The 18,045-nt window shown below is 27.9% G+C and overlaps 4 protein-coding genes across 8 annotated transcripts; 2 read left to right on the top strand and 2 right to left on the bottom strand.

The window, feature by feature from the left end:
* Nucleotides 1-100: 100 nt before the first annotated feature.
* Nucleotides 101-1,985, bottom strand: LOC127063720 (ubiquitin-like protein 7). Its single transcript, XM_050993808.1, has 4 exons — nucleotides 1,691-1,985; nucleotides 1,373-1,578; nucleotides 1,157-1,293; nucleotides 101-1,048 (listed from the first exon to the last, which is right to left on the bottom strand). The coding sequence occupies exons 1-4, from the start codon at nucleotides 1,833-1,835 to the stop codon at nucleotides 433-435; spliced, it is 1,104 nt and encodes a 367-aa protein (XP_050849765.1). The 5' UTR covers nucleotides 1,836-1,985; the 3' UTR covers nucleotides 101-432.
* A 326-nt stretch (nucleotides 1,986-2,311) lies between these two features.
* LOC127063708 (oxysterol-binding protein-related protein 9) lies at nucleotides 2,312-8,046 on the top strand. 3 transcript variants are annotated; one of them, XM_050993781.1, is made up of 13 exons: nucleotides 2,312-2,625; nucleotides 2,957-3,172; nucleotides 3,257-3,487; nucleotides 3,555-3,633; nucleotides 3,704-3,793; nucleotides 3,878-4,001; nucleotides 4,139-4,245; nucleotides 5,089-5,118; nucleotides 5,197-5,359; nucleotides 5,439-5,710; nucleotides 5,797-6,191; nucleotides 6,279-6,503; nucleotides 6,588-8,046. In XM_050993781.1, exons 1-13 carry the CDS (start codon nucleotides 2,518-2,520, stop codon nucleotides 6,678-6,680), a joined length of 2,133 nt encoding a protein of 710 aa, XP_050849738.1. In that variant the 5' UTR covers nucleotides 2,312-2,517; the 3' UTR covers nucleotides 6,681-8,046. The 3 variants fall into 3 exon arrangements, with proteins under 3 accessions (XP_050849738.1, XP_050849737.1, XP_050849740.1); XM_050993780.1 differs by having other exon boundaries at nucleotides 2,320-2,625; nucleotides 4,136-4,245; XM_050993783.1 differs by lacking the exon at nucleotides 2,312-2,625 and having other exon boundaries at nucleotides 2,982-3,130; nucleotides 3,227-3,487; nucleotides 4,136-4,245.
* A 122-nt stretch (nucleotides 8,047-8,168) lies between these two features.
* On the bottom strand, nucleotides 8,169-9,793 carry LOC127063721 (uncharacterized). The gene is made up of 3 exons (XM_050993810.1): nucleotides 9,632-9,793; nucleotides 9,481-9,558; nucleotides 8,169-9,394 (listed from the first exon to the last, which is right to left on the bottom strand). The coding sequence occupies exon 3, from the start codon at nucleotides 9,258-9,260 to the stop codon at nucleotides 8,175-8,177; it is 1,086 nt and encodes a 361-aa protein (XP_050849767.1). The 5' UTR covers nucleotides 9,261-9,394; nucleotides 9,481-9,558; nucleotides 9,632-9,793; the 3' UTR covers nucleotides 8,169-8,174.
* A 123-nt stretch (nucleotides 9,794-9,916) lies between these two features.
* LOC127063702 (citron Rho-interacting kinase-like) lies at nucleotides 9,917-17,918 on the top strand. Of its 3 annotated transcripts, XM_050993755.1 has the most exons (14): nucleotides 9,917-10,286; nucleotides 10,412-10,604; nucleotides 10,714-11,067; nucleotides 11,367-11,611; nucleotides 11,751-12,197; nucleotides 12,308-12,440; nucleotides 12,508-13,028; nucleotides 13,124-14,587; nucleotides 14,675-15,121; nucleotides 15,190-15,542; nucleotides 15,650-15,810; nucleotides 15,880-16,092; nucleotides 16,162-16,417; nucleotides 16,500-17,918. In XM_050993755.1, exons 2-14 carry the CDS (start codon nucleotides 10,421-10,423, stop codon nucleotides 16,606-16,608), a joined length of 4,887 nt encoding a protein of 1,628 aa, XP_050849712.1. In that variant the 5' UTR covers nucleotides 9,917-10,286; nucleotides 10,412-10,420; the 3' UTR covers nucleotides 16,609-17,918. The 3 variants fall into 3 exon arrangements, with proteins under 3 accessions (XP_050849712.1, XP_050849713.1, XP_050849714.1); XM_050993756.1 differs by lacking the exon at nucleotides 10,412-10,604 and having other exon boundaries at nucleotides 9,918-10,286; nucleotides 16,500-17,865; XM_050993757.1 differs by lacking the exon at nucleotides 9,917-10,286 and having other exon boundaries at nucleotides 10,603-10,617; nucleotides 16,500-17,866.
* Nucleotides 17,919-18,045: the final 127 nt, after the last annotated feature.

Below are 18,045 nucleotides of genomic sequence, written 5' to 3'. Positions count from 1 at the left end.
TCTTTCGATATTAGACAATGTCCATTAATTTTTATCAGTTACATTATATCATTATCTATGTTCCAAGAATAATGTAGGTAATTAAAGAAACATATGTATGTACTCTTTTATATAAACGTATAATAGACAAACTTATAATATTTCATACGTAACTTTTTGTTAATTGCTTCAAAATGCATCGAGTATTGTATCATATATGTTCAATATCTATATGTATATTTTACAATTTCCTTACTATTAATTAACTTTATTTCTTGATAGGATAATTTAAACAAATAACAATAAATAATGAAAACATAATCTTCGAGGAGAACGGTTACCTTGTATATATCCAATTTTATGTAATCCTATTAGTAAGTGTTAACAAAGTATCTAGATTAATCAGAAACCTTCGAAAGTTTATGAGAGAAGCGAGTTTTTATTATAAATTTCCTAATTATCACTGAAACTATTAAATACAAGTTCGATCGCCGCTTGGACATTCCCATTTGTTAATATCAACGCTTGAACATTCGTATTATCGTCTTGAAGACCCATTTCGTGCATTTGCGCCAATTGTCTTTGTAAATCTGTAGATTCTGGAAGGGTGGGATGTAACATAGGTGATAACGAAGTTGGAGCTGTTTGAGCTGTTGGAGCTGTTGAAGCAGGGGTCGTTGCAAATGCTTGCTGCATAGCCTGTGTAAACATCTCGGTAGTTATAACACCTGAATTTGTACTACTAGCTGATGTAGAAGATGGAGAGTTCGATAATGGAAAAGCGCGGCTTCCCGCTCTTGAAAGAGCTGCTGCAAGTCGTGCTGTAGTAATAGTGTTTGACGAATTAGCAGATAAATTCGAGGGTTGTGTAGAGTCTGACGATTGGGAAGAATCTCCAGCCATTTCTTCATCATCGCTCAAATTATCTAAACTATAAGAATACGCGGTAGGCGGTGTATTTAACATGGAGGAATTAGAACCAGCAGTAGCATTGTTATGAGCTTCTTCGTGTACAGCAGCAGCTAAATTTTGTGCAGCTTCTACAAGTACTGGATGTAATTCTGCAATTCTGCAATATAGTTAAATAATTTAATAATCAAAATACTAATATTGTGTAATCTAATATATTAGTAAAGATGTATTAATAAATGTATAAATATATCGATAAAAAGTTTACCTTTTAATAGTATCTATATCGGTAAAATGACCCATGAGATCAGGATCTTGTAACATAGCAATTGCAACAGAATCTTCATGCAATCCAGGAGATGATGAAATGATATTATCTATAACTTCTGGTCTTTTACTTAAACGCTGAAATACATTATACAAGCATCTTTATTTTATTTACTTATACTTTTAGTTAAAAATATATTATATCATTGATAATTACGTGTAAAGCACTTCTAAATGCAGCATTTTCAATAAAAGATTTAAACGTAGAAGCCAGCTGTAAGATACTTTCTTCTGATATATACTTTACTGGTACAGGAGGTTCTACTTCCTTTTTCATTAAAACATGTACCATTGCACCACTTTTAAGTCCACTAGCTTCTAAAGTTATGTCATCTTCCAGGATACATCCACAATATATAAGTTCTGTTTAATAACACATTAATAAATAATAAACATTAGAAAGATATGAAATTTAATGATAAAGATAGGTTAGAAAAATGAATTTTTTAAATTAAAAATGAATTAATTTTCTCACCAAATGACTCCTTGGATAAATTAACTTTTGCTGCAGTCTTGTATCTTAAATCTTCTACTCTATTTTTTAAATTAATATCGCGTAATTTGATAGTTGTCAAATTTTGTGAATTCGATCGTATGCCTAGTACTAATTCTGAACTCATAATGATTACTTGAATTAATCTTTAAATAATTTAAACGAATAAAACAATATTTTCTGCACGCATTGGCTAATGGTTCAAAATAAAGTAAATAATTCTATACTGCACTATTTTTTCTTTGTTTGCAATAACACGCATCATTGACTGAATAGGCAAAATGGCAGTTCATAAATTTCTTCTTTATGTATGTATTGTATAGATGGCGACTTACTACAATGCTACAAAAATTATCTACAAATCTGTTCAAAATAGTATGGACTTTAAATGTATTATTGTCACGTGAAAAGAATATTTCGATCTTTACAAAGGAATATAGTTGAATATCATTTGATAGAATAATAGGTGGATTTATATATATTTTTTTGAACGATTTTAATAATTGAAGTACTTTTTAATAAAAACATTTTCATATTTACGATTTTTATGAGTGCAAAAAGAAAGAGAGTTCATAATAAATATTAAAAAAATGCAATCTGATATTTGAAATTATTTTATACTTGTTAGGTTGGATTGCTCCCATGTAAATACATGTGTGTGCATATATACGATCGAGCCTGACATGGTTTGCGAATGGAATTGTTCGTTACAGATTAGAACTTGATTTCAAGCTTTATATTTGTAAGTTTCCACTCTGATTTTTATATAAATTCCAACACAGTCATAATCAGCAAGCGCGCAACAAATAATGTCGACGATGGAAGGTTCACTTAGTAAATGGACAAATGTTGTTAATGGCTGGCAGTATCGATGGTTTGTTTTAGATGACAATGCTGGCTTATTATCATATTATACTGTGAGTATCATTTAAAATTTACATAAAATCTATGAAATATACTGATATTCTTTACAGGTTACACCCTTCGTTACAAATTCGCGGGCTTTATAAATAATTTAATTAAAATTTTATTGCCTTATTTTACATTGCATAAATCGAAAAATGTGAGAAAATCAAAATTTATACAATTAAGATAAAATAATAATCTATGTTTACATTAAAAATGTATTTTTAATAAAAAATTGATATAATTTTTAATTTTTACTGAATTAGTATCATTCAATATTTCTTAGTTTTATCTAAATAAGAGTATTGACAAGACTAAAATGTAAACACATTTTATTTTTAGAGTAAAGAAAAAATGATGCGTGGTGCTCGTAGAGGATGTGTACGATTAAGAGGTGCAATTATAGGTATTGATGATGAAGATGATAGTACATTTACAATAACTACATCATCATACAAAGATGATCCAAAAACTTTTCATTTTCAAACGCGCAATGGCGAGGAACGTGAACGTTGGGTCCGTGCTCTAGAAGATACGATATTGCGTCACTCACATGCGGTATGACTACAAACACATTATTTTATTTTTTTGATAATATATTATTTCGTACAGATATGTAGAAAAATTATGTATGGAATTTAGCGATGGGATCCAAAAAAATCACCACCCAAACAAGATTTCAATCGTAAAGTGGCAGAAGCAGATGCTTATCTCCAGCTGTTAATTGATCAAATAAAATTAATTGAGACAAAACAGCAAAATATAGAAACAGAAAATGAAGAAAAGCAAGAAAGTTATGCAGCAGTTTTAACACAAGCAAATGCCATGCTGAATTCTGTTAAGCATACAATTGTTCAACTACAAATTGCAAAGGTATTATAGATATTATATATTTCATTTTTTTGAATCAAATTTTGCATTCCCTTGTGAATGTTTCCAGAACACAGCTATTCCTGTTAATGGTATATATAGAGGACCTTCTACTGATACAATGAACACTACACCACCTATAAATCACGGTATTTATTTGATTATTTTCTTGTAAACTTATTATAACTTTTCGAATATTGATTTATGAAATACTTATAGTTGCAGTTACAGAACCAGAATCAACAGTGCAAACTGGTATTGAATTGGGTTCAGAATGTACAGAATCAAGAATACCTACTTTGTCCAATGGTTGATATTCTAATTTCTTTATATTTAAAAATATTGAATTATTACTTTTATAGAAATCAGTAAGTGTACTTTATTATATTTTAGTTGTAGATAATAGAGATCTTCCAGTACCTCAGTTTTCATACTCCTCATCGGATGAAGATGAAGATTATTATGATGCTGCTGATGAATTATCACCTCCCTTAACAGCACAAAATCATATCACACAGTAAGTATATTTATTTCATATTGCTATCTAAGATTGGTGATAAATTTAATTGAATGAAATTTCTTATATTAACAAAATAATATAAGGATATATATAAATGATTTAATGTTATATTGTATTAACACACTGTGTAGTAGACGACGTGAAAGTGATCGTTTACAATCAATTGGAGAAATTGTTGGAGATATGCGTAAACAATCTCCATTACCACCTATAAAGGGAGATGGTTCTGTAGACTATGATGGTAAGTACCTATTAATTATTATTTTTTTCTTACAATATAATAATAAATAAATAAATAAATAAATAAAAAACACGGAAATAAAACGAAATTTACAATAGCAATGAAACACTTTAATCGTATAATAAAATGATAAGTTATAAATATTTTTTTTCATCTGCTGTATGTATATATTTTTATTAAATATTTTACTATCAATTTTTTTTATATATTGTATAAATTAAAAAAATAGAATAGTAAATATTTCTTCTTTCCAAAACTCTTATCAAATTTGTAATGAATATGTTGTCCGCTAGAATGTGTTGTAAATGTCGATAACAGAGATTTATCGTAATTGACTTTACCGATCGCTGTGATTATTGATTGAACGGTATGTCACATAATATGTGAAACACTGTGTTCTGTGGATAGTCGATTTTCTTTTAGAAATTTGATAATTAATTTAGAAAGAACAATTGAATCTATATTGGAATATTATAAAACATGATAACAAATTATCATAAAGAGTTATATGAAAGTTTTGTTGATGTTTGTTCAATATATGATCAAATTATTGTACAACAAAGTATTTTGCTTCAACCATAGCTAATTTTTGACAGAAGTGAGAGTTTTTAGGAATGGATACTAGTTGGTATATCCTACAAAAACAATATGTTGAACATAGATATAAATAGTAAGTTATACATCCATCCTTCAAAATGCAAGGTTAAGTTGATAATAAATATAAAAAAATATAAATCTGATTATTGAGTTATTTTTAAAATAGTAAGAAAGTATTTATTAATGTATAAATATTACAATTGTGTTATTACTTTTTTTTTTATAATAAAATGTGCGTATCTACAGCCTTGTACGAGGAAGAGAGCGACACAGAAAGTTAGTATCTTCACGTTTCTAAACATATACTTATTAATTAACAATTTTTTTAACTGAAATTATTATCTTCCTTTTTAGTGGATTCCATGGAAAGCCATGGATCAGTTGTGACACATCTTCTGTCACAAGTAAAAATCGGTATGGATTTAACCAAAGTTGCATTGCCTACCTTTATCTTGGAACGTAGATCGCTTCTTGAAATGTACGCAGATTATTTTACTCACCCTGATCAATTTGTAAGGTAAATATGATTTGCCTGAAGAATAATATAAAGCCATTTATAAAAGAGAGTAATATTAATTTATATATAAAAATTATAGCATTGCAGATATGCCTACAGCTAGAGAAAGAATGGTACAAGTAGTACGCTGGTATTTATGCAGTTTTCATGCTGGTCGTAGATCTGGTGTAGCTAAGAAACCATATAATCCTATATTGGGTGAAATTTTCCGATGTCATTGGAATCTTGTTAAAGAAAATTGTACAGATGATGTAAATAGTGATATAAAGAATGTAATAGAAGGACCGGTTCCATGGTGTAAAGAAAATCAATTATCCTTTATTGCTGAACAAGTTTCTCATCATCCTCCAGGTATGTACATTGTATGATTTATGAATAATTTATAATCATACTTTAATTTTTATATATATATATTTAAAAACATGTATATGTTGCAGTGAGTGCTTTCTATGCAGAACATTATGCAAAAAAAATAAGTTTTTCTGCACATGTTTGGACAAAAAGCAAATTTTTGGGTCTCAGTATAGGAGTGCATAATATTGGAAAGGGTTGGGTAAATGTACTGGAACATGGTGAAGAATACGTTTTAACTTTTCCAAATGGTTATGGTAGATCAATTCTTACTGTTCCCTGGATAGAGTTAGGAGGAACAGCCACTATAAGTTGTGCACAAACTGGATACCAAGCAACAGTAGAATTTTTAACAAAACCTTTTTATGGTGGAAAACGTAATAGAATTACTTGTCATGTTACTCAACCAGCGGATAAAAAACCATTTCTTGTTATAAATGGAGAATGGAATGGTGCTATGGAAGCTAAATGGGTTGATGGAGTAAGTATAAAATACTTTATGTGCTTTTTGTGTAATCATATATATATATATATACTTATTATCATTATGTTGTTTTTATTGTTTTAGCGAGTTGAAACATTTGATGTAAGAGAACTTCCAATAGAAAAAAAGCTAGTTAAACCAATATGCGAACAAGAAGAATGTGAATCACGAAAAGTGTGGCGAGAAGTAACAATGGGTTTACGTATTAATGATATGGATAAGGCCACAGCTGCAAAATACGCAATTGAACAAAAACAACGAGATGAAGCCCGTCAACGCAAAGAGAGTAATGAAACATGGCAGACAAAAGTAAGTGTAATACTTTTATATTACGAAGAACTATTATTTATTTTATGATATCGTTTATAAAATGTACAATTTTTTATTCTATAGCTTTTTAAAGAGATCAAAGACAATGGATGGGCTTATACTGCACCACTATCTGAAAGATTGCATGTTTTTCACAATGAAACAAGTGCAACGTAGATGTACATGATGCTTAATAACAAAATGAAAATGTAAGTATTGCAGTATAGATAGTATGATATTTGTGGCCTAACTCTTTAAAAAAAAACTACAGTTAATAAGATTTCATTTAATGACATTAATGCCCAAAATATTATACAGTTATGTTATCCAGAATTTATATAATCAGAACAAAGAGTTAAGACTATTACTTTATTTTAATTGACTTTATAATTTTGGTATGTAAGCTTTTATTATACAAACAAAATAGAGGATGCAAGAAATTAAAATTATTTATATTAATTGTAATTAAACATTAATCTTAAAGATTTACTTTTATAGAACTATCAGTGATAGATGCATACAGTACATCTCAAAGCTTATACTGTATAATGTACGTAATTAAAAAAAAAAGTAAGAATAATTATAATACATAGGCTGTAACTTATTTACGAATAAGATTTTATTTATATCTCAAGTTACATATGTATAATTTTAAACAGTCTAAAATAATTGATAAAATAATATAATTTGCTGTTTTGAAAATTCTTTTAAATTGAAATAATTCACATTAAAATGATTAACCAAAGATTATTAAATCTCCAAGAATATTATAAATGATTATCTTTAATGCATGAGTCTTAAAATCTGCATGTTTGTAATATATTTTATATCATTGTCTACTAATAGTACAACACCAGTCATAGAATGATATTAATACAATGAATACTTATGAAAAATCATATGATTAATCATTTTCGTAAAAATTTATATAAAATATTGTTTTCATGAAAGTTTTTAAGTATGAACTGTATAATTCACAAATTCTTCTATAACTAATATGTATATGTTGGTTGCATCAAATATATAAGATACAAAATACGGAAAATGTTAACAATAAGAAAAAATAGTAAATCAAAATGTATGTTTCTCTTTTATGCTATGGAGATAGTTTTATTAGCATTTTCGACGTTATTTTTCTTGATGTTTGTAAAATTATACATATACATATGTAAATCAATAGAAGTTAACGAGAGAAAATGAAAATTACGTACATGCACTTTAATCATATGTAAACATTAATATTATACATATTTTTTTTCTATCTTTTTATATTTTCTTGCATCACATTTGATTTGGCAAATAATAGGCACTTCAAAAAGTAATAAAAATTATAAAAATATATAATTTATATTTAATTTTCTAGAGCTGCTATATCTAAAGCAGTGATAATACTTTTAAATAAAATTGGAATATAGTGCCAGAATATAGGAAATTAATACTGTACAATACAGCCTAGTAATATAGTAGTGGAGATAAGTTAAGAAAACTGTAAATCAATGATTCAATAAAATGTTACTAATTTGTTCAAAAAAAAATATATATATATTTTGTTTTATATACTATATCATACATAACGTGATGCATAACATTTAAAAAAATAAGTCAAGTTTGGGAAATGATATATTTTTTTATATACGTATCTTTTTTTAAGAGTCAGAACAGTCAATTAGTTTATTCTATATTTATATAACCAATATAATAATCCTCAATGGTTTTATAATCTTTTGGAAATCGTTTTGTTGATAATAATAAGTAATTAAATCCAGCTTCAATTATAGATAAACTTACTTCATAATTTTTTGCATTGATACAATCTTTAGGTAAAATCATTTTGTCTGTTCCATATTTGTACAATACTTTAATAACAAAAGTTTCTTTTAGATTAATCTTGTCATTGTTGCATTTTACATTTCCTTCTGTAAGTATACCTAACCGCATATCCATTGGTTTAATTACTATATAATGCGATTGTTTAGCTAATAAACATTCTAGAATAATTTCACCAAATGTATTATTACTAATGAAACTTTTAATAATTGTTATAAAATCATGAAGAGGATTAGATGCTTCTTCAATAATTATTTCATCTGTCTCCAATTTATAATCAATGCAACAATCCCAAATCTTAAACGAATTACCTTTATCCTCAAGTCCTACATTTAACAAACATCTGTTACATAGAATGTCTTTTTTGTTTTTTTTGTAATTGTAAAAAATATTGCTATTTATTATTGAAAAATATGGGCCATAAAAAAGATCTAATTTATTTGGATGTAATAATGATGCGAAATCTATATCATTTTTGCTACAGAACCATTCAGATGGGTCAAAGTCAATATTAGGAAATGGTAAAACTCTTTGAAAATAAAGCTCATGACAAAATACATTCTTACAACACATACACATTATTGTACATTTAGAATTTTTAATTATCTTTCTCTTACTTTTTAAGATATTAAATTGTGCTTTTGAATCTGTGATAACTTCTCTTTGAAATGATCCAAATTCTGAATCTGATGGCTGTGTATGTAAACGAAAACACACCCATCTATCTACTACACTCAAGGAAGACAATGACGTTGGTACAATTTTTATATTTGGTAATATGATAGATGTTACATTTTCCCCTATTAACAACACGATACTTGCTTCCAAGAGTTTAATTTGTACTTTATCTAAGCTTATAGATCTTTGCATAAATAGAAAAACTGTACAAGATCGAAGACGGGGTCTTAATTCTATTGTAATCAATTCCATGTTTTATAAAATTATCGTATTTAATAATTTGTATGAGAAACATTTATATGGACATTATTGTATATTAAATATCCGTATTGTGTTTATATTACTTTTAATTTTAATACACTTTCTTCCTTTCGAAGGCTTCTTCACTAATGTTAAAAAGAAATAATATTTGTAATTTGTAAGATCCTCCATGCACGAAACATACTGTATACAATTTACACATACTACTTACATAAATCTCCACGTGTATGTGAACACTTCTTAAATTAGAAATCATTTTCAATTTGATCACCATGATCTTCAGTTTTTTCTATATATATATATAAATGTTTTTATAATATTTAAATATATTAAAATATTAGAATTTTTGATTGGATAATAACCTTTCCATTTAATCTTATTTCGAAAATCGTCAAACTTAAGCTTAATCAGAAAAATGTTCACCAATCGGTGAACTTCTTCTGCCCGCCATTTTATGAGCGAATTATTTGAAAACTGACAAAGAAGTTTAAGGGAAAGATATCTTGTTACATTTATATCTGCATTTCTATTGGTTATTTAGATTAAGAAATGTGTCGTCTAGAACGAATCATCGTAAAGCTTCTGAGAGATAATTTTGAATATTAACATCATGGAGTTCGAAGCGCGACCGTTATGAATAGCGTATTGTTGAAAGATACAGTGAAGTTATAAATGACGAATTGCAATCTTTTGATCGTATCGTTTTAATCATAATTTTATACGATTTGATCGTTGTTTCCTTATATAAATGATATATTCATTATGTAATTATATCAATCCAGCAAAAGATCACTGTTTGTTTATTTGAATGAGATGGTATTTATCGTACTGTTATTTATGATAAAAGTTAGATTTTTCTTGATGTGATCATATTATGATGTGAACAGTGCACATGGATATCTGTAAAAAAAAGAAAAAAATATTTTTTCGAATGGGGAAGATATTTATTCTTATCAGAACAACTTAAGAAGAACGATAATATATAGAAAATTTTAAACAAAAAGTATTTAAAATATAGTAAGTAAAAAATCATGTATATAATAGATATATATTTTTGATCAATTGAATTAGAAACCTTTTGTTAAATACTATAAACAGATAGAGTAGGTGATAATGATATTATTTATAAATGCTATCTATAGAATACAAAGATGTTAGCGTCCAATGATAAGACAGATGAAAGATTTAAACCACCTTCTTCTAATTCACAAAGTGGAAATGAAAAGAGGATACATAGAAGCAAGTTAGATACACTTGATAAAGAGGCTAGTAAATTGAAACAAGAATTAGTAGATTTAAAAAATGCAGATTTGGTAGAAACAAAAAATAATTTAGGTAATTTTTGATAGTATGTGTGCTTTGAATCTACTGAGAGCATTGTGATTTTTTTTGCTTTATGTACTTTAAATAAATATATATATATATATACTTATTTATATGATAGGTGATCAAATGGATTTTGAAAAATCTAAGTTGGAAACTAAGCATTTGTCTAAACATACTTCGGAAGGACCATTCTTTGAATTTAGATATCCTAAGCATCAATTATTGCAGTCGGATAAATATTCAAAGGAAAAAATGGAATTAGAAATGCAATTAGATTATAAGAAAAAGGAGATACAAGAAAAACAAAAAAAGATTCTTGAACTTCAAGATAAAGTTCGAGAAATTGTCCAACTGGAACATCAATTGGAGGAAAAAGTAAAACGATTGGAAGCTTCTAATAAAGAAAGGGATAAACTAGAACGAGAATTAATTACAACAAGATCAGAATTAGCAGCAGTAAAGAGGACATTAGGTATATTTTTATAAATTGGTCATAGATAGAATAATGGCAACATTGTAATTTTGACAAAGTTGCCATAATATTTTGAATAAGGAAAGGTTATAGTGTTTACCTTTACATGATAATTATAATTATATTTATAAAATATTAAAGTAAATTATATATAACATTAATATTAATGTAAAGTATATTACATTAATGTTATTCATAATATAAATAATCATAAAAAATTTTTGAAAGTATAATCACAGTAGATCATTTACATGATCTTTTTTTATATTGTGCATAATTGTTCTTCATGAATTCTTTAGAATTGGAACGTCAAGAAAGGAGAGATTTAGAGAGTAAAGCTCTTGCTCTTATAAAAGATGCTAAGCGTAAATGGGAAAATGCAGAAAAAGAAAAGATTGTGCAGCTTAACAAACACATTGAAACCCAAACTACACGCATTACAGAATTATGTACAAGTAACAACGAAATGAGTTCAAGATTACAGAGAGCAGAATGTGAACTTGAAACTGCAAATGCTGAATTACATAAACTTAGATTATTTCAGGTTGGTTATATGTGTTGTGGAATTAGTTATAACCTAAAATAATTTTTGTTAATTTCAGTAATAATATTCTTTAGAATGTTTATTGTTTTATGCATATATGAGTGAAAAAAAATATAATATAATACAATTTTTATAACAGATGCAATACAAGGAATCTTTAGCTAAAACCAGAGAGCTTAATCGGCAGAGTGTTCAAGGTGTTGAAACAAAATTAGAAGAAATAGCAAATCGTTCACATAATCAAATATCTGAATTACGTGCAAAATTAGATTTTGAAATAGCCAAAAATACGGAATTAGAAACAAAATTAAGAAATGAACAAGATTCTAATCATTGTCGTCAGTCAAGGCTCCATGTTGCTTTGGAACTAGCCCAAAATGAACTTAAAGATTGTCAAGAGCAATTACGTGCGGTACAAGTTACAATACCTGTGAGAGATACAGAAATAGAAACTTTACGGAAACAGTTGCAAGAAAGAACCAAACAATTGGAAAATGCACAGATATCAGAACAAACGTTTACCAATATGCGAGAACAACTTGAAAGGTTGAAGGCAGAAAATACACAACTTAAGGAACAATTGGAAGTGAGAATTTACTTAAAAAATTATAACATATTAATTATATGATCATGTCTTCTTCTATTTTATATATGTGAATTATAGGAAAATAATTTTTTACATATTTTTTTTTTTAGGCAACTAAATCTGATTTGAATGATACTATAATGAATTTAGAACAGAATGAAACTCTTGCTTTAAACTTGGAACAAGCTACGCAAGATAAAGTTGCTTTGCAAAAAAGACTACAAGATTCTTTGGATAAAGAAGGTATGCTTTAATTATTTTTAAAACTGAAGAATCTACATTATTCATTTTATTTTTTATTTTACTTTAGAGGAACATTTACGTAAAGTTGGCAATTTGGAAGAACTATTGAAACGCTTGGAACAGAGTGTTACTAAATTAGAAGCTGAAAATGCTAGTCTTAAAAAATCTGGATTTATGGAATCAAACACCAATGTAGTTTCTTCAGAAAACTTGCTTGAAAAAAATTCACATTTACAAGAACAAGTACAAAAATTTGAACAGCAACTTGACACTTTAAGAGAAAATGTTTCTGCTGAACGACAAACAGCAAGACAGGCTCAAATGAATTTATGGAAAAAAGAAAAAGAATTGTCAGATTGTAATTTGGATAAACGAATTGCATTAAGAGAAGTAAAAACAGCTGAAGGAAAAATAAAAACACTGCAGGAAGAGAAGCAGAAGTTATTAGATAGAATAAATAATAAGACGAAAGAAGACGAAGAGAAGTCAAAAAAATTATTGAAAGAATTGGATAGCGCTAAAACATCTTTAACAGAAATTACAAAAGAAGCATCTAGAAATAAACAGCAAGCAGATTCAGCACAAAGGGTAAAGATTTACATTTTTTAGATTACGCGTACGTGTATGTAAGTGTATTTATTTATTTATTTAAATTTTGATCTTACTATTATTTGTAATTGTAGGCATTAACGCAAACTAACCGTGAAATAGAAGAACTTCAGTCTACGAGTGCAGCGTTACGGAGGGAAGTAGACGCAACACGTAAACAAATGCGAGCATATCAAGATCGTATAGATAATCTCAATGCAGAAAATAAGCGCTTATCACAATCTAGTACGAAACATAATGAAGATAAAATAGAGTTAGAAGTAAAAATAGAAAAATTAGAACAGGAAATTAATGGTTATGAACTTAATATCGAGCTTCTGAAAGAAACTTGTACTGTGCTTGAAGAACAACTAACGGATTATGAAAGATTGACGAGTGATCACGAAACTCGAGAAAATATGTTAATCCAAGATAAAATGAAATTACAAAAAGATTTAGAAACTGCGGAAATAAAATTACGTGAAATACAAACAGCGCATAATGAAGAGAAAAATTTTAAACTGACAGCTGAACGCAACGTTCAAAGATTAGAAGCAGAAATAAATGATATAGATAGTGAAAGAAATAGTTTAATTGCTCAAAGAGATCAATACAAAAAATTGGTACAAGAATTAACTGCACAGGTTGAATCTTTAAGTATGAAATGTGGTGATTTAGAATGTGACTTTTCAGAGATGCAACGTGCATTAGAAACTGCAAAAGCAGAAGCAATAATTGTTAAGGAAGAGAGTAGTCAACATTTAACAAGTTTACATGAATTAAAAGAAGTAAATTATTCATTGATGGCCGATTTACAAAATAGCATAGATCAAGGACAAGATCTTAGATACAGAATCACAGAATTGGAAAATGTCTTAGCCGAAATGAGGCAATTTTATCAAGAGAGAGAAGTTAAAGCTGAGAGTACTCGGCAACAGCAAGCGAAATTAATCGATTATTTGCAGTTAAAATTAGAAGAATGTGGTAAGAAAAAGAAGACTATGTGTGATAAAATTCTTGGTACCAAACAAAAGGAGAATATTCCTCCTACTAGTACAAGTATGCCTATTGGATATCGCGAATTAGAAAATCAACTTACCAAAGAACGAGCGAAGGTAAAGTCATTAACGGATCAGTTACTAGCATATAAGGCTATGCACATATCTGCGTCAGCACCTTCTTCGCCATCTTCTCCAGATATAAAAAGACCTATGGCACATGTTATAGAAACAACGAATGATATTTTAACAAAACGTTTGTCACCACAGAGAATGGGTCATAATATTCCACATAGATTTAATGTTGCATTACCGATGCGTGCTGGAAAATGCACTGCATGCGCTGATTCTATTCAATTTGGAAAACGTGCAGCTATTTGTAGCGAATGTCAAGTAATGACACATTTGAAATGTTCATTATCCGTTCCTGCAACATGCGGTCTTCCTGGAGATTTCACTAAACAATTTAGTAGGACTTTAAAGAATAGTGAAGACAGCCTATCGTCTTTGGGCGGTAGCATTCAAACGTTATCTATAGATCAACCGGATAAACCTGATATGGTAGATATTTCACTGAGTATTAAAAGTTATTGAATAATTTAATATAAAAAATAGATATAAATTTATTTGATTTGTACTGTTTTATAGAGTCCTCAAACTGTTCAGAATAATAACAGTGATATTTCAATGGAAGGCTGGGTAAAAATACCAGCACGATCAAAATCCTGCTGGGAAAGAAATTATTTGAGATTAGAAGAATCTCGTTTATGTATATATGACCATCAACCTTCGTCTGGAATGGCACCAATGCATAGTTTGAATTTAAATGAAAAAGATGGTTTTAATATTGTAGAGAATATACAGCAAGCTGAAGTAATTGGAACTGCAAAGTCTGATCTACCATTTATCTTTAGAATAGAATCCAATTCTTTAACAACTTGCTGGCCTACATCTAGGCTAGATATTATGGCTTTAAGTCAAACTGATAAAAAGAATTGGGTGAAAGCTCTAAAAATTGTTACTAGTCAATGTTCATCTGTTAAAGCAATAAGAAATGAAAAGTATCAAACAATACTTAGACTAGAAAAGCATCAGGTAATATTTTTTATACTTATTAAATTTATCCTGAGTCCATGTTTCACACAAGTTTTATATACTTTCAGTTGGACATAAATTGTGCAGTAGATTTGCTGGGAGAAAATGTTCTTTTGCTAGGCGCAGAAGAAGGATTATTTTCATATTGTGGTACAAAGTCGAGAGTACTTACAACAATTCGTGGAGTAAAAAAAGTGCATCAACTGTCTTTACATCCTCATTTAGACATAGCTATAATGATAGCTGGTGAAAATAGACAATTGGTCTATTGTTCTTTGAGACAATTAAGGAGTAATTCGCTTGCAGCCGAGTGCTCTAGACCAGCTATAAATACGAAAGCTGTTTTGACGGGATCTGAAAGTTGTCACTTTTATCAATTACAAGATTCATTCCTTTGTGCTGCATTTGCATCATATGTGATGTATGTTTTATGTAACACATTATATTTAATTTTTAAGTTCTTTCCTATGAATCGTATATGATAAATTGTATTATTATTATTATTACTTGATTCTATTTAATATATAGATTATTTAAGTGGATCGTCGAAGAAGATCGTGGAGGGTTCATTAAAATTCGTGAGTTTGAAACACCTAAACCTTGCAGTTGCGCTATATTTACCAAATGTCGTCTTATCGTTGGATGTAATAAATTCTTTCAAATCGATCTCAATAATTATTATGTCGAAGGTAAAACATAGAGAAATATCAATGGAAATAAATTTTATACTTAACATATAATCAAAAACGATTATGTAGATTTTCCAGAAGAAGATGACAGTTCAGTTAAAGAAGCATTATGTGGTGTTGCAAAACTTGGTATTTTTCCAGTTTGTGTTTTAAATGTATCGCATAAGCCTTCAACAGTAGAACTTTTGCTTTGTTACAATGAATTTGGTGTATTTGTTGATGAAAATGGTCACAGAACACGAAGTATTGATCCAACGTGGAATCATTTACCATTTGGTTTTGGTAAGACAATATATATTTTTGTTATCGTTATTTATTGTGATATACTCGTAACATGTTTCTTTTTTTCAGCCTATCGAAAACCATATCTATACATCATACATTTTTCATCAATTGAAATAGTAAAATTAGATGCAGAAGCATATACATTGTCGTCTAAAACTCCAGAAAGAACTCTAGTCGAACTTTCAAGTATACGATATTTAGGTGTAACTAATTCGAAAGGAATTTATGTTGCATCTGTTAATTCTTTTCTTGAGTTATTGAAAATAGAAGGTTCTTTTAATATACCTGATCTAAACGGCAGTATTACAAGTTTAGATACGATGTAATTATAATATTTTTATAAGTAATACGCTTTTTATTTTACAGATGAAATTTTACACATTTGCTTATTTTATCTCTTGTAGGATGCAAGATGATGAAAGTACTTCAGAATTCAGTTTTACTTCAAGCCTTATGGAAGCTTTGGATGGCCAAGGAAAGAAAGTGCACTTTGCTGATGCGTCGAAGCACTAACATTCTTTTTTTTAACTTTTATTGGATAATTATTATTATTATTTTCACACACATTCATCATATATATATTTCAAGCCTGGATAGCATACAACATATATACTTACATTGTATGTCCGTCATTAATTAATTACTATTTGGTTATCGAAATAAGACATATTTGCGTTCGTTTATTATCTTTTTTTTTCTCCTGATTGTTATAAGATATATAGTAAGTTTGATGTAACAAAGAAATTATACAGAAAAGGTAAAATTTTTTGATTAAAGAAGACCGGTTAGATAATACTGTTTACTGTTCACTATCTAATGTTTATAGATTTCATTTCATACAAATTTAATATTATCAGTGCTATAAAGTATAGTTTTATTTAAGGTACGTAATAACGTGTTAACAAGACACGTATTAAAGGAGTACAAAGTAAAAAAATTATAATAATTGTTTGTACTATTTAATTAAGTATTATTTACAAAGACTAAAGATATTTTGCGATAATTTTATGAGTATATATGTATGTGCGTGTGTGTGTGTTTGTTCGTGTTGCGTGTGTGTGTGTGTGTGTATATACATATATGTATACACACACACACACACACACATATATATATAAATATATAAAACATAATAACAATATAATATATTTTTTCGACACTACACGTTAATAAAAAGTGCTTAATTTTGTAATTTAATGTAACTCACTATTGATACAATAAAGATATTCATTATATTTTGTAGATACTGTATATATGCAATTTCTTTCTCAACAGTGTATTATTTAAATATGATATTTTTTCAACATGAAACTTTTTCTATATATCAATACATTGTTGAGACCGGTTATGAATATAATCGTATGTGTATCAGTATGAAACTTGTAGAATTATTAAAGTATAAAATTATGCATGTCGTTAAAATAAGATTATTTATTGTGTTGAATAATCTTTGCTTGAATTTTTATATTAACAATTTTCTTGAATTTGTAATATTTTAATAACTATTTTAATTATCAATTTTATGAATATAGCGAAACGCATTACTTTTACATATTGATTACTCTATATCGTAGAGGATCGAAATGTATTATTATTTGAATAATATAATACGTACATAGAATAATATTATTCTTAATAAATGTAAATATTATGATTGATAATAAAATTAACGTCCGTATGCATTATGTAAAGCGATGAAACATCCGGCAACCTTTGACACTTGAATATAGAGTATACACGAATATTTATTAAGAATTCATGATATTACTATATATATATATTTTAATTAAATTTTTTTCGCATTAATTAAAAATTTCTTTATGTTATAACGATATTTATAATGCGAATGTTATTGGAAAAATGATATATACACTGTATGTGTGAGTGTAAAATTTAAATTAAAAATTTTTTATTTTCAGATATTTAAGATATCGTAGACAAAACATGACA

This window comes from Vespula vulgaris, chromosome 5 (genome assembly GCF_905475345.1).
Source record: "Vespula vulgaris chromosome 5, iyVesVulg1.1, whole genome shotgun sequence".
NCBI lineage: Eukaryota > Metazoa > Arthropoda > Insecta > Hymenoptera > Vespidae > Vespula > Vespula vulgaris.
Note: the sequence above shows the minus strand (reverse complement) of the source record. Positions and strands in the feature narration are given on the sequence as shown.

Coding starts and splice junctions, on each gene's coding strand:
- LOC127063720 (XM_050993808.1), bottom strand. CDS start 1,835: ATGAGTTCAGAATTAGTACTAGGCATACGATCGAATTCACAAAATTTG. Junction 1,579..1,690: donor TTTATCCAAGGAGTCATTTG/GTGAGAAAATTA, acceptor GTTATTAAACAG/AACTTATATATTGTGGATGT. Junction 1,049..1,156: donor GATATAGATACTATTAAAAG/GTAAACTTTTTA, acceptor ACTATATTGCAG/AATTGCAGAATTACATCCAG.
- LOC127063708 (XM_050993780.1), top strand. CDS start 2,518: ATGTCGACGATGGAAGGTTCACTTAGTAAATGGACAAATGTTGTTAAT. Junction 6,192..6,278: donor AAGCTAAATGGGTTGATGGA/GTAAGTATAAAA, acceptor TTATTGTTTTAG/CGAGTTGAAACATTTGATGT. Junction 6,504..6,587: donor ATGAAACATGGCAGACAAAA/GTAAGTGTAATA, acceptor TTTATTCTATAG/CTTTTTAAAGAGATCAAAGA.
- LOC127063721 (XM_050993810.1), bottom strand. CDS start 9,260: ATGGAATTGATTACAATAGAATTAAGACCCCGTCTTCGATCTTGTACA.
- LOC127063702 (XM_050993755.1), top strand. CDS start 10,421: ATGTTAGCGTCCAATGATAAGACAGATGAAAGATTTAAACCACCTTCT. Junction 13,029..13,123: donor AAGCAGATTCAGCACAAAGG/GTAAAGATTTAC, acceptor TTGTAATTGTAG/GCATTAACGCAAACTAACCG. Junction 16,093..16,161: donor TCATTTACCATTTGGTTTTG/GTAAGACAATAT, acceptor TCTTTTTTTCAG/CCTATCGAAAACCATATCTA.